This window comes from Passer domesticus, chromosome 25, assembly GCF_036417665.1.
Source record: "Passer domesticus isolate bPasDom1 chromosome 25, bPasDom1.hap1, whole genome shotgun sequence".
Lineage (NCBI taxonomy): Eukaryota > Metazoa > Chordata > Aves > Passeriformes > Passeridae > Passer > Passer domesticus.
The window spans coordinates 3,274,759-3,293,498 of NC_087498.1; the positions used below are offsets into that span (position 1 = coordinate 3,274,759).

The following is an 18,740-nucleotide window of genomic DNA, read 5'->3' on the forward strand; positions in this document are numbered from 1 at the left end:
AAAAAAAAAAGGAAGGAAAGAAAAAAACACTCCAAAACAAAAAAGAAAAAAAAATAGAAAAAAAATCCCAAATACAGACCCAAAAAACCCAAATACAGATTAAAAAAAACTCAAATACACACTCAAAAAAACTCAAATACACAACCAAATGCACACCCAAAAAACCTCAAATATGCACCCAAAAAACCCCAAATCCAAACCCCAAAAAACCCAAATGCACACAAAAAAACCCCAACAAAACCCTCCAAACAAACCAAATGACAAAAAAGCAGAACAAAACAAAAACCAAACCCAACAACAACCCCCAAAAACCCCAAAGCAAAAAAAGAAATCCAAATACACATTCAAAAAATCCAAATACACACCCAAAAAAAAATGAAATAAACACCCCAAAACCCCAAATACACACTCAGAAAACCCTAAATACACACCCCAAAAAAACCAAATATGTACCCAAAAAAACCCCCCAAATAAACACCCAAAAAACCCCAAATAAACACCCAAATACATCCCTAATAAACACTCAAAAAACCCAAGTACACACTCAAAAAACCCAAATAGACACGTAAAAAACCCAAATACACACCCCAAAAAAAATAAATATGCACCCAAAAAAACCCCAAATAAAAAAACCCAAAAAAGTCCCAAATGCGCACCAAAAAACCCAAATACACACCCCAAAATCACAAATACACACCCAAAAAAAACCCCCCAAAAAAACCCCCAAACAAACCAAACGAAAAAAACCAAACCAAACCAAAAACAACCCCAAAAAAAACCCCAAAACAAAAAAGAAAAAAAATCCAAAAACACACTCAAAACCCCAAAATACACACTCAAAAAAAACCCCTAAATAAACACCCAAAAAACCAAAATACACCAAAAAAATCCCAAATACACACCCAAAAAACTCAAATACACCCCAAAAAAACCCCAAAAATTCCAAATACACCCCAAAAAAAACCCCCCAAAAAACCCCCAAACAAACCAAACGAAAAAAACCAAACCAAAACAAAAACCAACCCCCAAAACAACCCCCAAAAAACCCCAAAGCAAAAAAAGAAAAAAAAAAATCCAAATACACACCCCCAAAAAAACCCCAAATAAACACCCCAAAACCCCAAATACACACCCAGAAAACCCTAAATACACACCCCAAAAAAACCAAATATGTACCCAAAAAAAACTCCCCAAATAAACACCCAAAAAAATCCAAATACACACCCAAATACATCCCTAATAAACACTCAAAAAACCCAAGTACACACTCAAAAAAACCCAAATACACACCCCAAAAAAACCAAATATGCACCCAAAAAATCCCGAATACACACCCCAAAATCACAAATACACACAAAAAACCCCCCAAAAAAACCCCCAAACAAACCAAACGAAAAAAACCAAACCAAACCAAAAACAACCCCAAAAAAACCCCAAAACAAAAAAGAAAAAAAATCCAAAAACACACTCAAAACCCCAAAATACACACTCAAAAAAAAACCCTAAATAAACACCCAAAAAACCAAAATACACCAAAAAAATCCCAAATACACACCCAAAAAACTCAAATACACCCCAAAAAAACCCCAAAAATTCCAAATACACCCCAAAAAAACCCCCCAAAAAACCCCCAAACAAACCAAACGAAAAAAACCAAACCAAAACAAAAACCAACCCCCAAAACAACCCCCAAAAAACCCCAAAGCAAAAAAAGAAAAAAAATCCAAATACACACCCCAAAAAAACCCCAAATAAACACCCCAAAACCCCAAATACACACCCAGAAAACCCTAAATACACACCCCAAAAAAATGAAATATTTACCCAAAAAAACTCCCCAAATAAACACCCAAAAAACCTGAATAAACACCCAAAAAAACCCAAATACATCCCTAATAAACACTCAAAAAACCCAAATACACACTCAGAAAACCCTAAATACACACCCCAAAAAAACCAAATATGCACCAAAAAAAAACCCAAATAAACACCCAAAAAAACCAAAATACACCAAAAAAAAATCCCAAATACACACCCAAAAAAACCAAAATACACCAAAAAAATCCCAAATACACACCCAAAAAAACCAAAATACACCAAAAAAAAATCCCAAATACACACCCAAAAAACTCAAACGCACCCCAAAAAACCCCCAAAAATTCCAAATACACCCCAAAAAAAAACCCCAACAAACCCCTCCTAAAAAAACCATGAAAATAAGATTTAAAACACCAGAACCCAAACGAACCCAGCTGAAAGATCCTCAATTATTCATTTTTATTGGGCTACATAAAAATGCAAATTTTGGGCGCCTCGCTGGGGTCGAGTTCCGTGTTGGCAGCGAGGAATTCCTTGGTGTGGAATTTTCTATTTTGGGCCTTTTTTTTCAGGAAAAACGGCCACAATTCCAAAGGAATTCCAATAAAATCATGCGGGGTTGATGAAATGAACCGAAATTATCCAAAAATTGGATTTTCTCCTATAAATCTGCTAATTTTTGTATCACCAAACCATCTTCTCGCTGTGTAAAAATAAGATTTAAATGCAATTTTTATTAAAATGAGGCATGGACATCCAAAGCCCAAAGTGCACAGCAAAAGGGAGAAGCTGCATTTTAATGATTATGGAATATTTTTAATTTTTTCATGGTTTTTCATGTATTTTTTCGCACTAAAATGAGGGATTTTTGGGGTTTGGAGGGAATTTAAAGTGTAAAAAATCAAATTTCTTCAGTGGGTTGTGCATGAGTTGTGTTGGCCAGCACAGGGGAAATGCTGCTGGTGAAAAAACCCCAAAATATCATTTCTCCTCTAAATCTGATCATATTTGTGTCATTAAACCATCTTCTCACAGTTCCCAATATAAAAATTAGCATCAAAAATATAAAAAAATTATAAAAATAGGATTTAAATGCTATTTTTATTAAAATGGAGGGATGAAGCTCCAACGACCAAAACGCACAGCAAAAGGGAGAAGCTGCATTTTAATGGCTGTGGAATAATTTAATTTTTCCATGATTAAAGCATCGCCTTTCCTCACCAAAATGAGTCAATTTTGGGATTTCTGACGAGTTCAAAGCGCAAAAAAATCCAAAATCTTCATTGGACTTGGCATGAATTGTGCCTGTACTTAACTGCTGACTCGCACAGGGAGAAGTGGCATCGGTGACATCAGTGCTGGGGTCAGAACCCGCCGCTGCCACCGAATTTTTGCATCTTTTATTAATAAAAATTAATTACTGGGGACGCGCGCCCGGGGCCGCCTTTTCCCTCCAAAACCGCGCCGGGCCCGCGCGGCGAATCTGCGGCTCGGGCCTTGAGGCGCCGCAGCGCCACGAAAAATTCCCGGAGAAACGGGAAAAAATTCCGGCGTGCCGCCGGTGACGGGGGGGCGCGGCGGGCGCGGCGGGAGCGGCGGGACAGGGCGCGGAGCGGCCGCGGCGGCACCGGGAGCGCGTGGCGAATCTGCCGCCGGCGCTCCGCCGCGTGCGGGCCGCGCTGCCCGCCCTCCCCGCGGGGACAGGGGGCGGGCCCTGCGCGCCGTGATGGTTCGAACGAGCCAATGGGGCGCGGCGCCTCGCGGGTTGTAACCAATCGGCTGCCGAGGGGGGCGTGGCCGGCGGGGTCGGCGGCGCCGCCCCCCCGCTCGCATCCTCTCGGCGGGGCGAGCGCGACCATTTTGCGGGGGGGAGCGGCGGGAGCGCGACCGGCACCGACAGCGGGGCCGCCGCCGGGAGCAGGGAGCGCCAGCGGGATCGGCAGCGGGGAGCGGCGGCAGCGGCGGCGGCGGCGCCTGACGGGGGAGCGGCGGCTCCGCAGGCGCGGCCTGAGGCGCTGGGCCCAGCGCTCCCGCTCGCTCCGGGCGGCCTCCGCGGCGCCGGCGGCCTCCGCGTCCCCGTTCGCCCCGCGGCCAGCCGCGCGCGGCCCGCAGCGCCGGCGCCATGTCGCGGCCCGTCAGGTGAGTCCCGGCGGCGCCGCCGCGCGGGGCAGGCCGCGCTCGGGGCGGGCCGCGCCGATTTCTCCTCTATTTCCCCTTGTTTCTCCCCGCGAGCCCGGCCGGGCCGCCGCCATCCACGCCGCGTTTCGCAGCGGGCCCAGCGGGGCGGCCGCCGTCCCGCATTTTGTAACGGGCAGAAAGGGGATTATTATTTCTTCATTTATTTATTTATTTATTTATTTATTTTCCGCCGCCGTGACCCAGTTGGCGCGGGGCGGGCGCCGCTCCGGCCGCCATCCGCGGCCCCCTCAGCGCGGCGGGGCCGGGCCGGGCCGCCGGGGGAGGGGACGCGGTGCCATCCGGCGAGGGTCCGGGGCACGGGGGCTGTGCATGGGGAAGCACGCGGAGGGGAGGAGCCGCCGGGAGCCGCCCCCTCGCAGCGAGCGGCGCCGCCGCACGGCCCGCTCCGCCCGGCCGGCCGCGGGCTGCGCGCCCCGGGCTCGCCCCGCCGCCGCTCCAGCCCCGGTGCTTTCCGCTTCCGAGCCCTCGGTGGCCGGGCTGTGCCAGGTGGGGCCGGGCTCTGCCAGGTGGGGCTGGGGTTGGGTTTGGTGGGCTCGGAGGGGTGGGATGGAGCGCGGTGGTGCCGCGGAGGTGGTGCCCGAGGGAAGGGCTGGAGCTGTGCTCGCCGTGGGTGTCTGGGGAAATGTTTGGGGTGTTTCGTCTCCCTGAGGGTGCTGGGCGCTGCTCAGGCTCCCCCGGGGATGGGCACAGCCGTAGAGCTGCGGGGGAGTTCGGGCAGTGCTGCCAGGGGTGCCCAGGGTGGGGTTTTGGGGTGTCTCTGCAGGGGTTTTGGGGTGTCTGTGCCCAGGGTGGGGTTTTGGGGTGTCTCTGCAGGGATTTTGGGGTGTTTGTGCCCAGGATGGGGTTTTGGGGTGTCTGTGGCACTGGATGGGATTTTGGGGTGTCTCTGCAGGGATTTTGGGGTGTCTGTGCCCAGGGTGGGGTTTTGGGGTGTCTCTGCAGGGATTTTGGGCTGTCTCTGCCCTGGGTGGGGTTTTGGGCTGTCTCTGCAGGGATTTTTGGGGTGTCTGTGCCCAGGGTGGGGTTTTGGGGTGTCTGTGGCACTGGGTGATCCCAGTGAGTCCATTCCAGCTCAGGACATTCTGGGACTCCCTTGGGTCTCTAAGCTTTACCAAGGAGGTGGCAAAAGAGGGAACTCGTGATTTAAGGTGTCTTTATAGCAAAGGTGTGAGGTTTCCCACGGTGTTGTTGGAATTCCTTCATTCTCAAGGGACTGGTTGGAGTTTTAGTCCCAGTTGGAGTTTTAGTCCCAGTTGGAGTTTTAGTCCCAGTTGGAGTTTTAGTCCCAGTTGGAGTTTTATCCCAGTGAGCCTGGGCTGGGCTGTGGATGTTGAGTATTTTAGCTAACTTAATAATAGGCACAAATTAATTGTGACCATGATGCATCTGCACATTTAGAGGTGACAGCATTTGCATTTGTATTTAAGTAACATCTCTGATAATGCAGAATTTAAAACATAAACGGAGCCCAGGAGTGCTTTGCTGGGTGTGGGAGTGGCTGAGTGCTGGGTGAGCTGCCCAAATTAGTGCTGATGTGACTCTGCTGCCTGAGGGGACACTTCAGTGTTAGAGATTTCCTCCAGGTCGGGAAAGGTCTTTAAAAATAGAGCCTCTGAGCTTGCTGGAATTAAGTGTTTTTGCAAAGGTTTAAAATGAATAATTAAAATAAAACACCTCTGTCCAGTCCTGGAGTGTTGTGAGAGCTGTGCCTGCTCTCAGCTCTGCAGGAAAATGAAACACCAAAGTCCAGCAGGTTGTCAGAGCCCAGAGCCTGGCGCGGGGCAGGAGAGATGCAGCAGTCCCTTATCTCCCTGGGTTTTACAGCCCTCCCAGGGGAAAAAGGTAAATATTCAGTGCCTGCTGTGTTATATTGATCTGCTAGCCAGAAAACCCTGCCTCTAGGTTTCAGTCCATTCAGAAGTTAATGCTGGAATGAAGTTTTGTCTGCCTGTCTTTGGTTTTTGGTAAATGGAAGCCTGGTGCAAGGTTCTTCATCAGAGATGTGGTGGTGGGAGAGTTTTGCTCCAGTCAGTGTTCTGTGAATTTATTGGTGTTGGCTGCTGGTTTCTGGTGAATATGTGTGCACCTAAAGCAGTGAGCTTCATAAAATCCGTCCCATATCCCAAGTTTTTACTCCACTTGTTGAGAAAATTGACCTGAGGCTGAGTGTGGCTGTTAATGCCAGTTATTTAAAATTAAGTAGTAATAAAGTGTGGTGTTTACAGCTCTGTGTGGCTGGCACTGAGAGCCAGGTGCTTCCTGCACAGTTCCATTTCTCCTGCGTGGGTAATGATGGGCTTTCAGTGCTCCAGAAAAAGGCAAGGAGTGAAAACTGAAGGAACCTGAAATCACTGAACTTCTGCATCTCTTGTGTAACTCTCCTGAAGTTCTGCAGAGAGCTGGGGCTGCTTCTAGGGATAAAATAAAATGAAATTCAATACTTGGAGCCACTATTTTTTATATATACAGCATCAGTTAATGTGTTTAAAGTCAGAATTTTGACTTCTGGTGCAGCTTTTCTTCTGCTTTTTCTCACTGCTCACTTTTACTTGCTGGTCTTCTGCAGGCTTTGTGAATTGAGATGTTGTGGGCAGGGCTGGAAATCCCAGGGGTTTTTGGTCATTCATTTGAAGCTTAAAGCCAGTTATGAATTTATCTCAGTGCTTCAAGGCTTTGCATCTTTCATTTTTCTGGATTTGAATCCCAGCCTGCTGTGGGCACTGCAGTGGAAGGGTGAGATTTTATTTTACTATTAAATGTAACTTGTGTTGTCACTGGGCAATGTAAAGTAGAAATAATTGTGATTGTGGAAAAGTTCTGTGGGATTGCAGGCAAGTTCCTTGGGGACTGGCACTTAATAGAGCTGAGTGATGCTGTGTGCTCCAGAGCTGAGGAATAAAAAGGTGATTCTTGCTCTCTTTCAGTCTGAAAACCAGAAATAAGGTGGGGGTACAAGGAAATTCAGAATGCCAGGGTGGGGGGTGAGCTGGTGTTTGGGTTTGGTTTCCCTCTTCTCTGCATCATGTCTGTAATAAAATCTCAATTCTAGTTAAAATCAAATAGAGAAAGAGCACAGAACTGCTGCAGAAATCAGTGAATTGTTGTGTGGATCCTGAATATGCTGAGAAGCTGCAGGGGAGCGAGGCCAGAGCCGGCTCTGAGCTCTGCACCGGGACCCTCAGGGCTGAGTCCTGGCTCCCGTCTGTGCCCAGTGAGCCCCAAAGTGACCTCCCTGGGTCCCTGCCTGGCACCAGTGCCCTGTGCCACCTTCTGGTGGTGATTTGCAATCCGTGTGCACGGAGAGCCCAGATCCAGCAGTGCAGATTTGCTTTGCAGGAAACGCTTCTGGCTGGAATTGGTGGTTTCTGTGTATAAAAAATCTACCCAAAAGTGCTTTTAGTGGCAATATTTGTGATGAGATTGGTCCCACCTTTCCCTGGAGGTGAAACCTGAGGGTCAGCAGGGGCTGGAGCTTCCTTCAGATTTTTGGTTACATTGCTTCAATCAAGGCTGTGCTGAAAAAAACACAAAAAAACCTCAATAACCATTGAATCTCCTTGCTGGATTGAGGGTGGGTGGGTGGGTTTGACCTAAACATTCTCTTCAGTGCCTGGAATTTTGGAGATTCCTTTTAGCATGGCTTTGCAGGATTATACATTGTGGGATTTTATTAAAATGTGGACTTTAATGCCCTTACAAATATCTGGGAATCTGTGCATTCCCTTAAAAAAAACCCCAAAACTTTGTCTGATTGTGGGGCTGTGCTGATGTTGATTTAAAAACTGAAAGTTCAGGGACTAAATTGAGGATGAGGTATGATGACGACTTTTTTTTCTCAGTTTTATGGGCAGTTAGTGATCCTTTGCACAGATGAAATGCAAAATCAACACGTCATTCTCTTAAAAAACCCCAAAACTTTCTGTCTGATTGTGGGGCTGTGCTGATGTTGATTTAAAAACTGAGGGTTTAAGGACTGAACTGAAGTTGTGATATGAGGATGACTTTTTTTCTCAGTTTTATGGGCATTTAGTGATCCTTTGACATCTTGATTTTGCATTTCATCTCTGCATTCTCTTAAAAAACCCCAAATTTTTTCTGTCTGATTGTAGGGCTGTGCTGATGTTGATTTAAAAACTGAATGTTCAGGGACTAAATTGAGGATGAGGTATGAGGATGACATTTTTTCTCAGTTTTATGGGCATTTAGTGATCCTTTGACACGTTGGTGTTGCTTTCCATAATTCCAAAATCGCGCTTTGGCAGGCAGCAAGTGCAGGCTGCAGGAATTTCTGTGCGTTTCAGTTAAATTGCTGAGAGTGACTTCACTGAGTGCTTCCATCCCAACATGTGAGGAGCTCCTGTTTGTTCCAATTATTGCACTGACAGCTGTTACTAAAAACTTATCCCTGAACTTTTATGTGCACACTTTGTGTTAATCTGGATCAGCAAGGAAGTTACCTTCAGATTTAATTTATATTTCAAACCCTCTGAACAATGCCCATCCCCTTAAATTTAAATTTATATTTTAAATCACACTTAACAGTGCCCATCGCCTTCAAATTTAAATTTTAACCCACCCTGATCAATGCCCATCCCCTTCAAATTTATATTTATATTTTAAATCACACTCAACAGTGCCCATCCCCTTCAAATTTATATTTTAAATCACACTGAACAATGCCCATCCCCTTCAAATTTATATTTATATTTTAAATCACACTCAACAGTGCCCATCCCCTTCAAATTTATATTTTAACCCACCCTGAACTCTGCCCATCCCCTTCAAATTTATATTTATATTTTAAATCACACTCAACAGTGCCCATCCCCTTTAAATTTATATTTATATTTTAAATCACACTCAGCAGTGCCATCCCCTTCAAATCTCCTGGTGATTGGGTCCCTAAATTGGAATTTCCCACGCTCAGCCTGAGCAGTGCCTGGTGCTGCTGGGCTTTGTTCCTCTCCAAAGCACGGGTGGGCTTCAACATCTACAAATCTTGTCTTCATTTGGCTTTTTTTTGTATTTTTGGGGTGGTTTTTGAGGGATTGGTTTCATTTTTTGGGGTTTTAGTTGAAGAAGTTTGGGTTGAAATAAAGAGTTTTGCTCCTGCGTCCTTCTGTAAGCCACGAGTTACAGGTGCTTGTACAGGAGAGAAAATGAAATTTTAGTTACCTGTACAAATCTTGTCTTCCTTTCATTTGTCTTTTTTGGTGTTTTGGGGGTGTTTTTTTAAGGGATTGGTTTAATTTTTTAGTTTTTTAAGAGGTTTAGGTTAAAATAAAACCAGTTTTGCTCCTTCATCCTTCTGTAAGCCACGAGTTCAAGGTGCTCAGGAGGACAAGCTTGATTTATCCATACAAATCTTCCTTTCATTTGCATTTTTGGGATGTTTTTTAAGGGATTGGTTTCATTTTTTTTGTTTTTTAATTTCTTTAAGATGTTTGGGTTGAAATAAAACCAGTTTTACTCCTTTATCCTTCTGCAAGCCATCAGTTAGAGGTGCTCAGGAAGGCAACTTAAACTTGATTTACCTGTACCAATCTTCCTTTCATTTGTATTTTTGGGGTGTTTTTTGAGAGATTGGTTTCATTTTTTGATTTTAAAATTTCTTGAAAATGTTTAGGTTGAAATTAAACTAATTTTGCTCCTTTATCCTTCTGCAAGCCATCAGTTAGAGATGCTCAGGAGGGCAACTTAAACTTGATTTACCTGTACCAATCTTGTCTTCATTTGTCTTTTTTTTTGTATTTTTGGGGTGTTTTTTGAGTGATTGGTTTAATTTTTGGGGTTTTAAACCTCTTAAAGATGTTTAGGTTGGAACAAAACCACTTTTGCTCCTTCATCCTTCTGCAAGCCATGAGTTGGAGATGCTCAGGAGGGCAACTTAAACTTGATTTACCTGTACCAATCTTCCTTTCATTTGCATTTTTGGGGTGTTTTTTTTAAGAGATTGGTTTCATTTTTTTGGTTTTTTAATTTCTTTAAGAGATTTGTGTTGAAATAAAACCAGTTTTGCTCCTTTATCCTTCTGAAGCCATGAGTTAGAGCTGCTCAGGAGAGCAACTTAAACTTGATTTTAGGTGGATCAGCACTGCTGGCTTTGGGGTGTCTTTGAACTGACTGGGTTTATCAGCAATTAATTAATGATAATGAATTAATTGACAGTGAATGCAGCTCAGTGTGAACTGAGAGCAGGAGAAGGGGAGGATGATGAGGATGAGGAAGGATCCCTGTGCTGGGTGGAGTTCCCACTGGAGAACTGAGCTCTGTGGGGATTGCTGCAAAATCCAATTTATCCCCTTGGCTCTGGGCTGGGAAAGGGGCTCTGGGAATTCTGTGTTCCCAGCCCTTCCAGGGGTCTGAATTTGAGGAATTACAGCTGAAATTTAATGGATTTTATGTAATTTTATTGGCTGCCTTGGTTTCCTTTGGTCACTGTTTTATCGGGCAGTTATCAATAAAAGAGCTGGGAACTGATATCTTGTCAATAAAAGAGCTGGGAATTGATATCTTGTCAATAAAAACAGCTGGGATTTGATACTTTATCAATAAAAGAGCTGGGAATTGATATTTTATCAATAAAAGAGCTGGGAATTGATATCTTGTCAATAAAAACAGCTGGGATTTGATACTTTATCAATAAAAGAGCTGGGAATTGGTACTTTATCAATAAAAGAGCTGGGAATTGATATCTTGTCAATAAAAGAACTGGGAATTGATATCTTGTCAATAAAAGAACTGGGAATTGATATCTTGTCAATAAAAGAACTGGGAATTGATACTTTATCAATAAAAGAGCTGGGAATTGATACCTTGTCAATAAAAGAACTGGGATTTGATGCTTTATCAATAAAAGAGCTGGGAATTGATATCTTGTCAATAAAAAGAGCTGGGATTTGATGCTTTATCAATAAAAGAGCTGGGAATTGATATCTTGTCAATAAAAAAACAATTGGGATTTGATACTTTTAGCCAAAAAACAGCTGGGAATGGACATCTTTTCAATAAAAGAGTTGGGATTTGATATCCTATCCATAAAAAGAGTTGGGATTTGATACCTTATCAATAAAGCAGCTGGGATTTGATACTTAATCAATAAAAGAGCTGGGAATTGATATCTTGTCAATAAAAACAGCTGGGATTTGATACTTTATCAATAAAAATAGTTGGGATTTGATATCTTGGCAATAAAAAAACGTTGGGATTTGATGCTTTATCAATAAAAAGAGTTGGGATTTGATACTTTATCAATAAATCAGCTAGGCTTTGATACCTTGTCAATAAAACAGCTGGGAATTGATATCTTGTCAATAAAAAACAGCTGGGATTTGATACTTTATCAATAAAAGAGCTGGGATTTGATATTTTATCAGTAAAAAGAGCTGGGAATTGATATCTTGTCAATAAAAAGAGTTGGGATTTGATACTTTTATCCAAAAAACAGCTGGGAATTGATTTGTTTTCAATAAAAAAGCTGGGATTTGATACCTTTGTCAGAAAAGCAGCTGGGTTTGCTGGACAAGGTGCTGATAAAACAACCAACAGTTCCATTTCAGGGGCTGCAGGAAGTTCAAGAAGCAGATTTGATTTTGTTGACTTCCAGGTCAGTGTAACTCATTCAGAAAAAGCTCCTGGAAACCCCAGGGAGCTTCAGGTGCTTTAAAAAGAGGAAAATAAAAATTGGGGGAGAAGGTGTGACACAGGTGAGCTGTGAGGAGCAGGAACTCCAAAAGGAGCACTCTAAAATAAAGTTTGATTTATAATTTTTTTGTATTTACCAAAAAGAACATTGACATGGTGAGGCTGCAACCCAGATTATTCTAAAATCTCCTCGGGAAAATGCTGGTTTGTACTTTGTGTCCATTTCTGACTGCAGAGGTGCAGGTGGCTGAAGTAGCCAGGTTTTCTGGGGTGTTTTTGGGCTGCAGCTGCAGCACTGGAAATGGGGATGTGGCACTTCCTTCAAGCTTTAGTGGCCCTGAAGGGATGAATTCCTAATTTTTGTCTCCTGCTTTTTGACAGGAACAGGAAGGTGGTGGATTACTCCCAGTTTCAGGAATCAGATGATGCTGGTAAATGATTTTTTTTTTCCTTAATCTCCTCGTTATTGCCATGCATATTAATTGTTCTGCTTCTAATCACATCTTCAACTCCAATTCCAAGGAGTTGCTGTTCTTCACAGCCTGAACTGTTAATAAGTATTTGAGAATATAATCATTCTCATATGTTTTGTATGAAACAAACAATGGTGATAGAAATCTTATTATTTAATGCTGGTATTGTTGTAGTGCCTGGAGGCTGTTGGCAGCAATTCCTTCCTTGCTCTGTGTTCTGTTCTGGGGCAGAGGCTCCTTGATGCCACTTTTTTCCACAGGAAAAGATGTTTTCCATTTATTTTATGGCTCCAGTTGAGCCCACATTATCAGGCATTTGGGGGGGATGGCAGCTAAAAAAATATCATTTGTGTGAATTAACAAAATAGTGCTGGATCACATTTGGTAAAAATGTCATTTCTGAATTAAAATGCTGGATCCCATCTCTAAAATAATATCATCTGTGTGAATTAACAGAATAGTGCTGGATCACATTTGGTTAAAATGTCGTTTCTGAATTAAAATTCTGGATCCCATTTCTAAAATAATATCATCTGTGTGAATTAACAAAATATTGCTGGATCACATTTGGAAATAATGTGATCTCTGAATTAAAATTCTGGATCCCATCTCTAAAATAATATCATCTGTGTGAATTAACAGAATAGTGCTGGATCACATTTGGAAATGATGTGATCTCAGTGAATTAACATTTCTGGATCTCATTTCTCAAATGAAATCTGTGTGAATTAACAGAAAATTCCTGGACTGTTTTGAGTTCTTGGAAGGTAAACTCAATGCTAAGGTTGCACTGATAATTAAAATGATGCAAATATGCATAATTCTTAATTACAGTGGTTTTATTTATGAAATGAGGTGCTGTGTAAGAGCTGTAAGGAGTTCTGCTGGATCCACGGCATCTTCCTCCATCCCAGGACAGTAAATACCAGTGTGTGCTGTGGGATCCTGCAGAAATCCATATGGGTGGTAATTGGTAATGGCTTTCTAAAGTAACCAAATGCAAAATGAATGCTCTGGTGAGGTTTGGTGCTGTTTCCCTGGGTGAGACTTGGCTGTACAGAACATTTCCATGGTGCTGTTGGCAGAAGAAAAGCTCAGATTTGAACAAGGACTTTGCTTCCACCAGAGTTTTGTTGAAGCTTTATGGAGTTTTTCTTTTTGCTGTGCATGAAATGCTCAGTTGGAGTGGTGGGGTGAGTTTGACCCAGCCCCTTTTGTGCTGTGCTCTCCTGTCCAGATGATGATTATGGAAGAGATTCGGGTCCCCCCTCCAAGAAAATCCGCTCGTCTCCCCGGGAGGCTAAAAACAAGAGGAGATCTGGGAAGAATTCTCAGGAGGACAGGTGAGAAAAGCAGCTTTGCCTCCCTTGGAACATTTCTCAGAGCTTTGTCCTGCATGGGGAGCAGATCTTCCAGGGGGGTGGAATTCCAGTGGGACTGGAGCTCAGTCAGGGCTGAGATGGTGAGGCAGAAATCTTGTGTGAAACTGTCAGCAGTGCTCCAGCCTCCAGAGGCAGGGAAGGGGATTTGGGCACCAGGATTGGCAGCTGCCCATCCCCAGGTGAGGCAGGACAAGGTGCAGCTCCTGCCCCTGTTCTGCAGCCTCTCAGAGCATCCTGTGCTGCCAGGGGTGGGTGGCACTGGGGACAGGGACATCTGGGAGTTTTGTGGCTCTTTGTTCCTCATTCTGTAAACATTAGTTAGAGATGCCCAGGAGGGCAACGTAAACTTGATTTTAGATGGATCAGCACTGCTCCAGAGGCAGCTGGAGTGGCAGGGAAGGGGATTTGGGCACCAGGATTGGCAGCTGCTCATCCCCAGGTGAGGCAGGACAAGGTGCAGCTCCTGCCCCTGTTCTGCAGCCTCTCAGAGCATCCCTGTGGTGCCAGGGGTGGGTGGCACTGAGGGCAGGGACATCTGGGAGTGTTGTGGCTCTTTGTTCCTCATTCTGGATAACCTGTAAACATCAGTTAGAGATGCCCAGGAGGGCAACGTAAACTTGATTTTAGATGGATCAGCACTGCTCCAGAGGCTGCTGGAGTGGCAGGGAAGGGGATTTGGGCACCAGGATTGGCAGCTGCTGCATCCCCAGGTGAGGCAGGACAGGGTGCCCCCATTCTTCAGCCTCTCAGAGCATCCTGTGGTGCCAGGGGTGGGTGGCACTGAGGGCAGGGACATCTGGGAGTGTTGTGGCTCTTTGTTCCTCATCTTGGGTAATCTGTAAACATCAGAGATGCCCAAGAGGGAAACGTAAACTTGATTTTAGATAGATCAGCACTGCTCCAGAGGCTGCTGGAGTGGCAGGGAAAGGGATTTGGGCACCAGGATTGGCAGCTGCTGCATCCCCAGGTGAGGCAGGACAGGGTGCCCCCCATTCTGCATCCTCTCAGAGCATCCTGTGGTGCCAGGGGTGGGTGGCACTGAGGGCAGGGACATCTGGGAGTTTTTTGGCTCTTTGTTCCTCATCTTGGGTAATCTGTAAACACACAGCTCGGTTTGGGAGCTGAGTTCCTCCAGCAGCCTCAGTGCTGCCCTACTGAAAGTGAAATTTTCCTGTAGAATTTCCATTTTGCAGTCCCCCAATGATTGCCATGAGACTTTTGAAATAATTTTTTGGGTTTTATGACAGAGCTCAGCTTCAGGGATGCTGGTTCTGAGGGTTCTTGAGGTTCTGCCAGCTGGTTCTTGCTCTGTCACCCCAAGATGTCTTTTATTTTCCTAATGATAAAATCATTTGAGAAAGCTTGGGCCAGTAAAAGGAAGATGCACAGAATGGAATCTGAACAATGACATAAAGACAAGTGCTGACTTAAAATCTATCCAGGATAAACCCTGATTTCATTTATAGACTGCATCTAGACCATCAGAGTTGTAACTAAAGGGGAGGCCATGTGGGTTGTGGGTTGGTTTGAGAGGGAAGTGCAGGCTTCACCTCAGTCTCATCATTTCCTGCCTGGTTTGAGTTTTTCTGGGATTCACACTTTGAGCTTTATCTTCCAACCATGATAACTCCACAGACTGCTGAGTAATCTGAAGTATGTCCAGGAAAAGTGAAAATTCTCATCCTGGACCTCAGTTTGCTCTTTAACAGTTGTTATTTTCCACACAAGAGTGTCTGAAGTCAAAGTTGAGGCAAGCACTCAGACCTTACCCTGCTCTCATTTGCAGTGAGGATTCAGAAGACAAAGATGTGAAGACTAAGAAAGATGATTCACACTCAGCAGGTAACTGACAGCATTGTATCTTTAAATCATGTCTGCTCACACCTGTGAGAGCTGCAGGAGTAGGATTTGAGGCAGAAATTAAATTATTCTGATTTATTTTAAGCCATATGTTGCCTCTGCTGCTGTTATTTCCCATCCCGGTTTGGGATAATGGTGTTGGGGTTTTTTGGTGTAATGTGATGATCCTATAAAATTTGTCTTCAGAATTGGATAGATGTGTTGATCCCTTCCCTACATCTTTTATCCAGAATGATCCAAGAAACTTCATCTTGGTGCCTTTTCCTTGCAGATGAAGATTTTGGCAGTGAGGATGATGACGTGGGAGCTGACGACGGCAAAGCCGACAGCGACTACGAGAGCTCTCAGAAAAGCAAAAAAGGAAAGAAAGCTAAACCAGACAAGAACAAGAGAGCAGCCTCCAAATCCAGGAAAAGGCCTGCAGGTAAAAAGAAAAATAAAGATGAAAAAAAAGGTTATTTTTCAGTGAAAATACTGCAGAGGATCTTTGTTGGGTGAGTAAGGAGGGTGTTGATGAGGTTGAACTGTCCCCCCAGTAACTCAGTGGGTGTTTTAACCCCTGAAAAATGCCCTGCCCTGTCCTGCCCACGTGCTGCCTCGTGGCAGGAGCTCTGTGCCCTGTGCTCAGCACAGTTTGGGGCCTTTCTCTGCAGAGGACAGCGAGGATGAGAAGGAAGATCACAAAAATGTTCGTCAGCAGCGGCAGGCGGCGTCCAAGGCAGCCTCCAAACAGAGGGAGATGCTCATGGATGATGTGGGCAGTGAGGAGGAGGAGCAGGAGGATGATGAGGCACAGTTCCAGGAGAGTGAGTAAATGGGATTGGAAAAAGGGACAGCAAAAAAAACCCCACGGTTTGCTTTTTGGCTGGGACACAGGATGGAAGTTGTGCTCCTGAGTAACTTCATTTTCACTGCGTGTCTGTCCAAGTTGGGCTTTCCCAGCTGGAATTGTGCTCCCAGTTTGCAGCAAAGGTGTCTGTGTGTGTGTGTGTCCCACAAAATTTATCTTCACAAGTGGTAGATCTGCTGATCCCTTCCTGCAGTTTTTATCCAGAATGAGATTTTTAAGTCATCAAGTACTTAAATTATACCGATGTGGCTGTGGCAACTTCCTGTAACTTGAAAATTGGAATCTGTCATGGGTTTGCACCACTTACTGTTCCTGCATGCTAGGTTGGTCATGTACAGGGATAAGATAAAGTCATGTACAGGGGGAGATAAGCCAGTGCTTCAGAACTGATCTGGAATTTATGCAGTGAAAAGTTTTTAACTTCAATGACAGATTTTAGGAAAACCTTAAATTCCTGAAGAGTTCAATCTTGAAGAATCTGTGAGACAAGAAACTTTACCTTGGTGCCTTTTCCTTGAAGATAAAAATTTTTATTTCTCCCCCAGAGGTGTGAGTGTGTGTTTTCCTGAGATCTATTTCTTTGTAAGCCCTACAGCATAATTGTAAACTTCTTTTTGCTGTCCCTGTGGCATTGCTGATGTAAGAACCCAGTCAGATTTTAGCACAGCAGATAAATGGAAGCCCACAAAGTCTCAGTCTGTGTCCACAATTTCACTGGCAGATCTCAGCTCTATCTTTTCCTTCCTTTTTTTTTTTTTTTCCCCAAAAAACTGAAATTTCCTTATGCTTCCAGCAGATTCAGGAAGTGATGAAGACTTCCTCATGGAAGATGATGATGACAGTGACTATGGCAGTTCAAAAAAGAAAAATAAGAAGGTCTCCAAGAAATCCAAGCCAGAGAGGAAAGAAAAGAAAATGCCCAAGCCCAGGCTAAAGGCTACAGGTGAGTGTGCAAGGAGAGTTCCTCAGTTTAAAACCCAGATTTTCTTTTTGCTGCAGAGCCTTGGTTGAAATCTTGGGGTCACAGACAATCCACAAAAATGTTGAAGGGCCCAAATGCTTTAATTTAAAATGATTTAAAGCAGCAGTGTGGAATAATGAGTTGGCTTTAATTCTTCCTGTAGGGCTTGATTTGGGATCTGTGTCTTGATGGTAAAAACTCATGGTATTGAAAACATTCTCTGCTGAGGTGCTGCATTCTGGTTTTCTGTGTCTCACAGCCAAACAACAACAATTTGTGGCTGTGTTTGGGACTTTGTGATGTTGTCAGGGTGGGGACATGTGAGCCAGAGGAAAACTGGATGCATTTCTGCAGGAAGTTTCAGATGATAACAGCAGTGTGTGCTCTGCTCTGACAAGAGCTGTGGCCCTTCATGGTGTCACATCCAGCAATTAGCCAGGACCTGCAATTAAGCAGCTTTTAAACCTCATTAGATTGCTCTTCACTTCAGCTTTGCTAATTAGTGCCAGAACCACTGTGGGTATGGTCAGAGTGCTGCTGGATGACTTGAAATCCCATTTACTGTGAGTTTTTCTGCCCTTGCTGCTGCTGCTGAGTTTTACAAGGTTTTTCTTTTTCCAGTGACCCCCAGCCCAGTGAAAGGCAAAGGGAAGGCAGGTCGCCCCACAGCTTCCAAGGCAACAAAAGAAAAGACCCCATCCCCCAAAGAAGAGGATGAAGAGCCTGAAAGTCCCCCAGAAAAGAAAAAATCAGCCAGCCCTCCACCAGAAAAGTCAGGGGATGAGGGATCTGAAGATGAAGCACCCTCTGGTGAAGATTAAAATGGCAGTTGAGGAAAATCTTTGTTTAAAAAAAAAAAAGAGGAAAAAAAAAAGAAAAAGGAAAAGAAAACAATACTTAGGGGTAGAACACGGTTTTGGCTGTGGCTTGACTCATGGGCTTTGAATGCTGTCTTTACTTTCAGCTGTTTAATACAGTGTATTCTTTTTTAATAAGAGGAAACCCTTCTACAGTAATATTTTGAAGTCAATGTTCTCTGTTGGCCATTCCGTTCTCCCTCCCCTGCCAAATCTGAAAAGCCATTTGAGACAAATTAACAGACCATTCAATATTTCATTTTTTTTTCAAGGGATACTGCAGTTGTGAAGCAATAAGGTTTGAGACTGATCTGTGGAAACCATACTTACAAATCCTTAAGTAGAATAGATTTTTCCCAGTGCTGGTAAGAGCTGTTTAAAACTATTATTCTGTATTTGGAATATATGGGAAAAAAATAATGAACTTCTGCTTTAACAGACTTTGAGACGAGTTCACTCTCAGCAGAAATGTAGTTGATGTAATTCCAGTGGAGGAGGATGGAACACGGGGAGGAATCCTGTGTTCCTTGGATTCAGGCACGTTTTGCATGGAAAGCAATCAAGAAACTCGGAGATGCTCCAGTGGCTTTGGTTTAGCAAAGACCCTTCAGTCAGGATGGGAGATCTTTTGTCTCTGCTGGATAGAAACTGTTCTGCTGTAGGCAAATTGCAGCCCATTCCAGAGAAACTCAGATG

General features: G+C 44.0%; 1 protein-coding gene across 2 annotated transcripts; it reads left to right on the plus strand.

The window, feature by feature from the left end:
* Window positions 1-3,667: 3,667 nt before the first annotated feature.
* On the plus strand, window positions 3,668-18,484 carry NUCKS1 (nuclear casein kinase and cyclin dependent kinase substrate 1). Of its 2 annotated transcripts, none has more exons than XM_064399132.1 (8): window positions 3,668-3,957; window positions 12,043-12,092; window positions 13,372-13,477; window positions 15,303-15,358; window positions 15,648-15,800; window positions 16,030-16,182; window positions 17,020-17,169; window positions 17,809-18,484. In XM_064399132.1, the coding sequence occupies exons 1-8, from the start codon at window positions 3,941-3,943 to the stop codon at window positions 18,006-18,008; spliced, it is 885 nt and encodes a 294-aa protein (XP_064255202.1). In that variant the 5' UTR covers window positions 3,668-3,940; the 3' UTR covers window positions 18,009-18,484. The 2 variants fall into 2 exon arrangements, with proteins under 2 accessions (XP_064255202.1, XP_064255203.1); XM_064399133.1 differs by having other exon boundaries at window positions 3,669-3,957; window positions 17,023-17,169.
* Window positions 18,485-18,740: the final 256 nt, after the last annotated feature.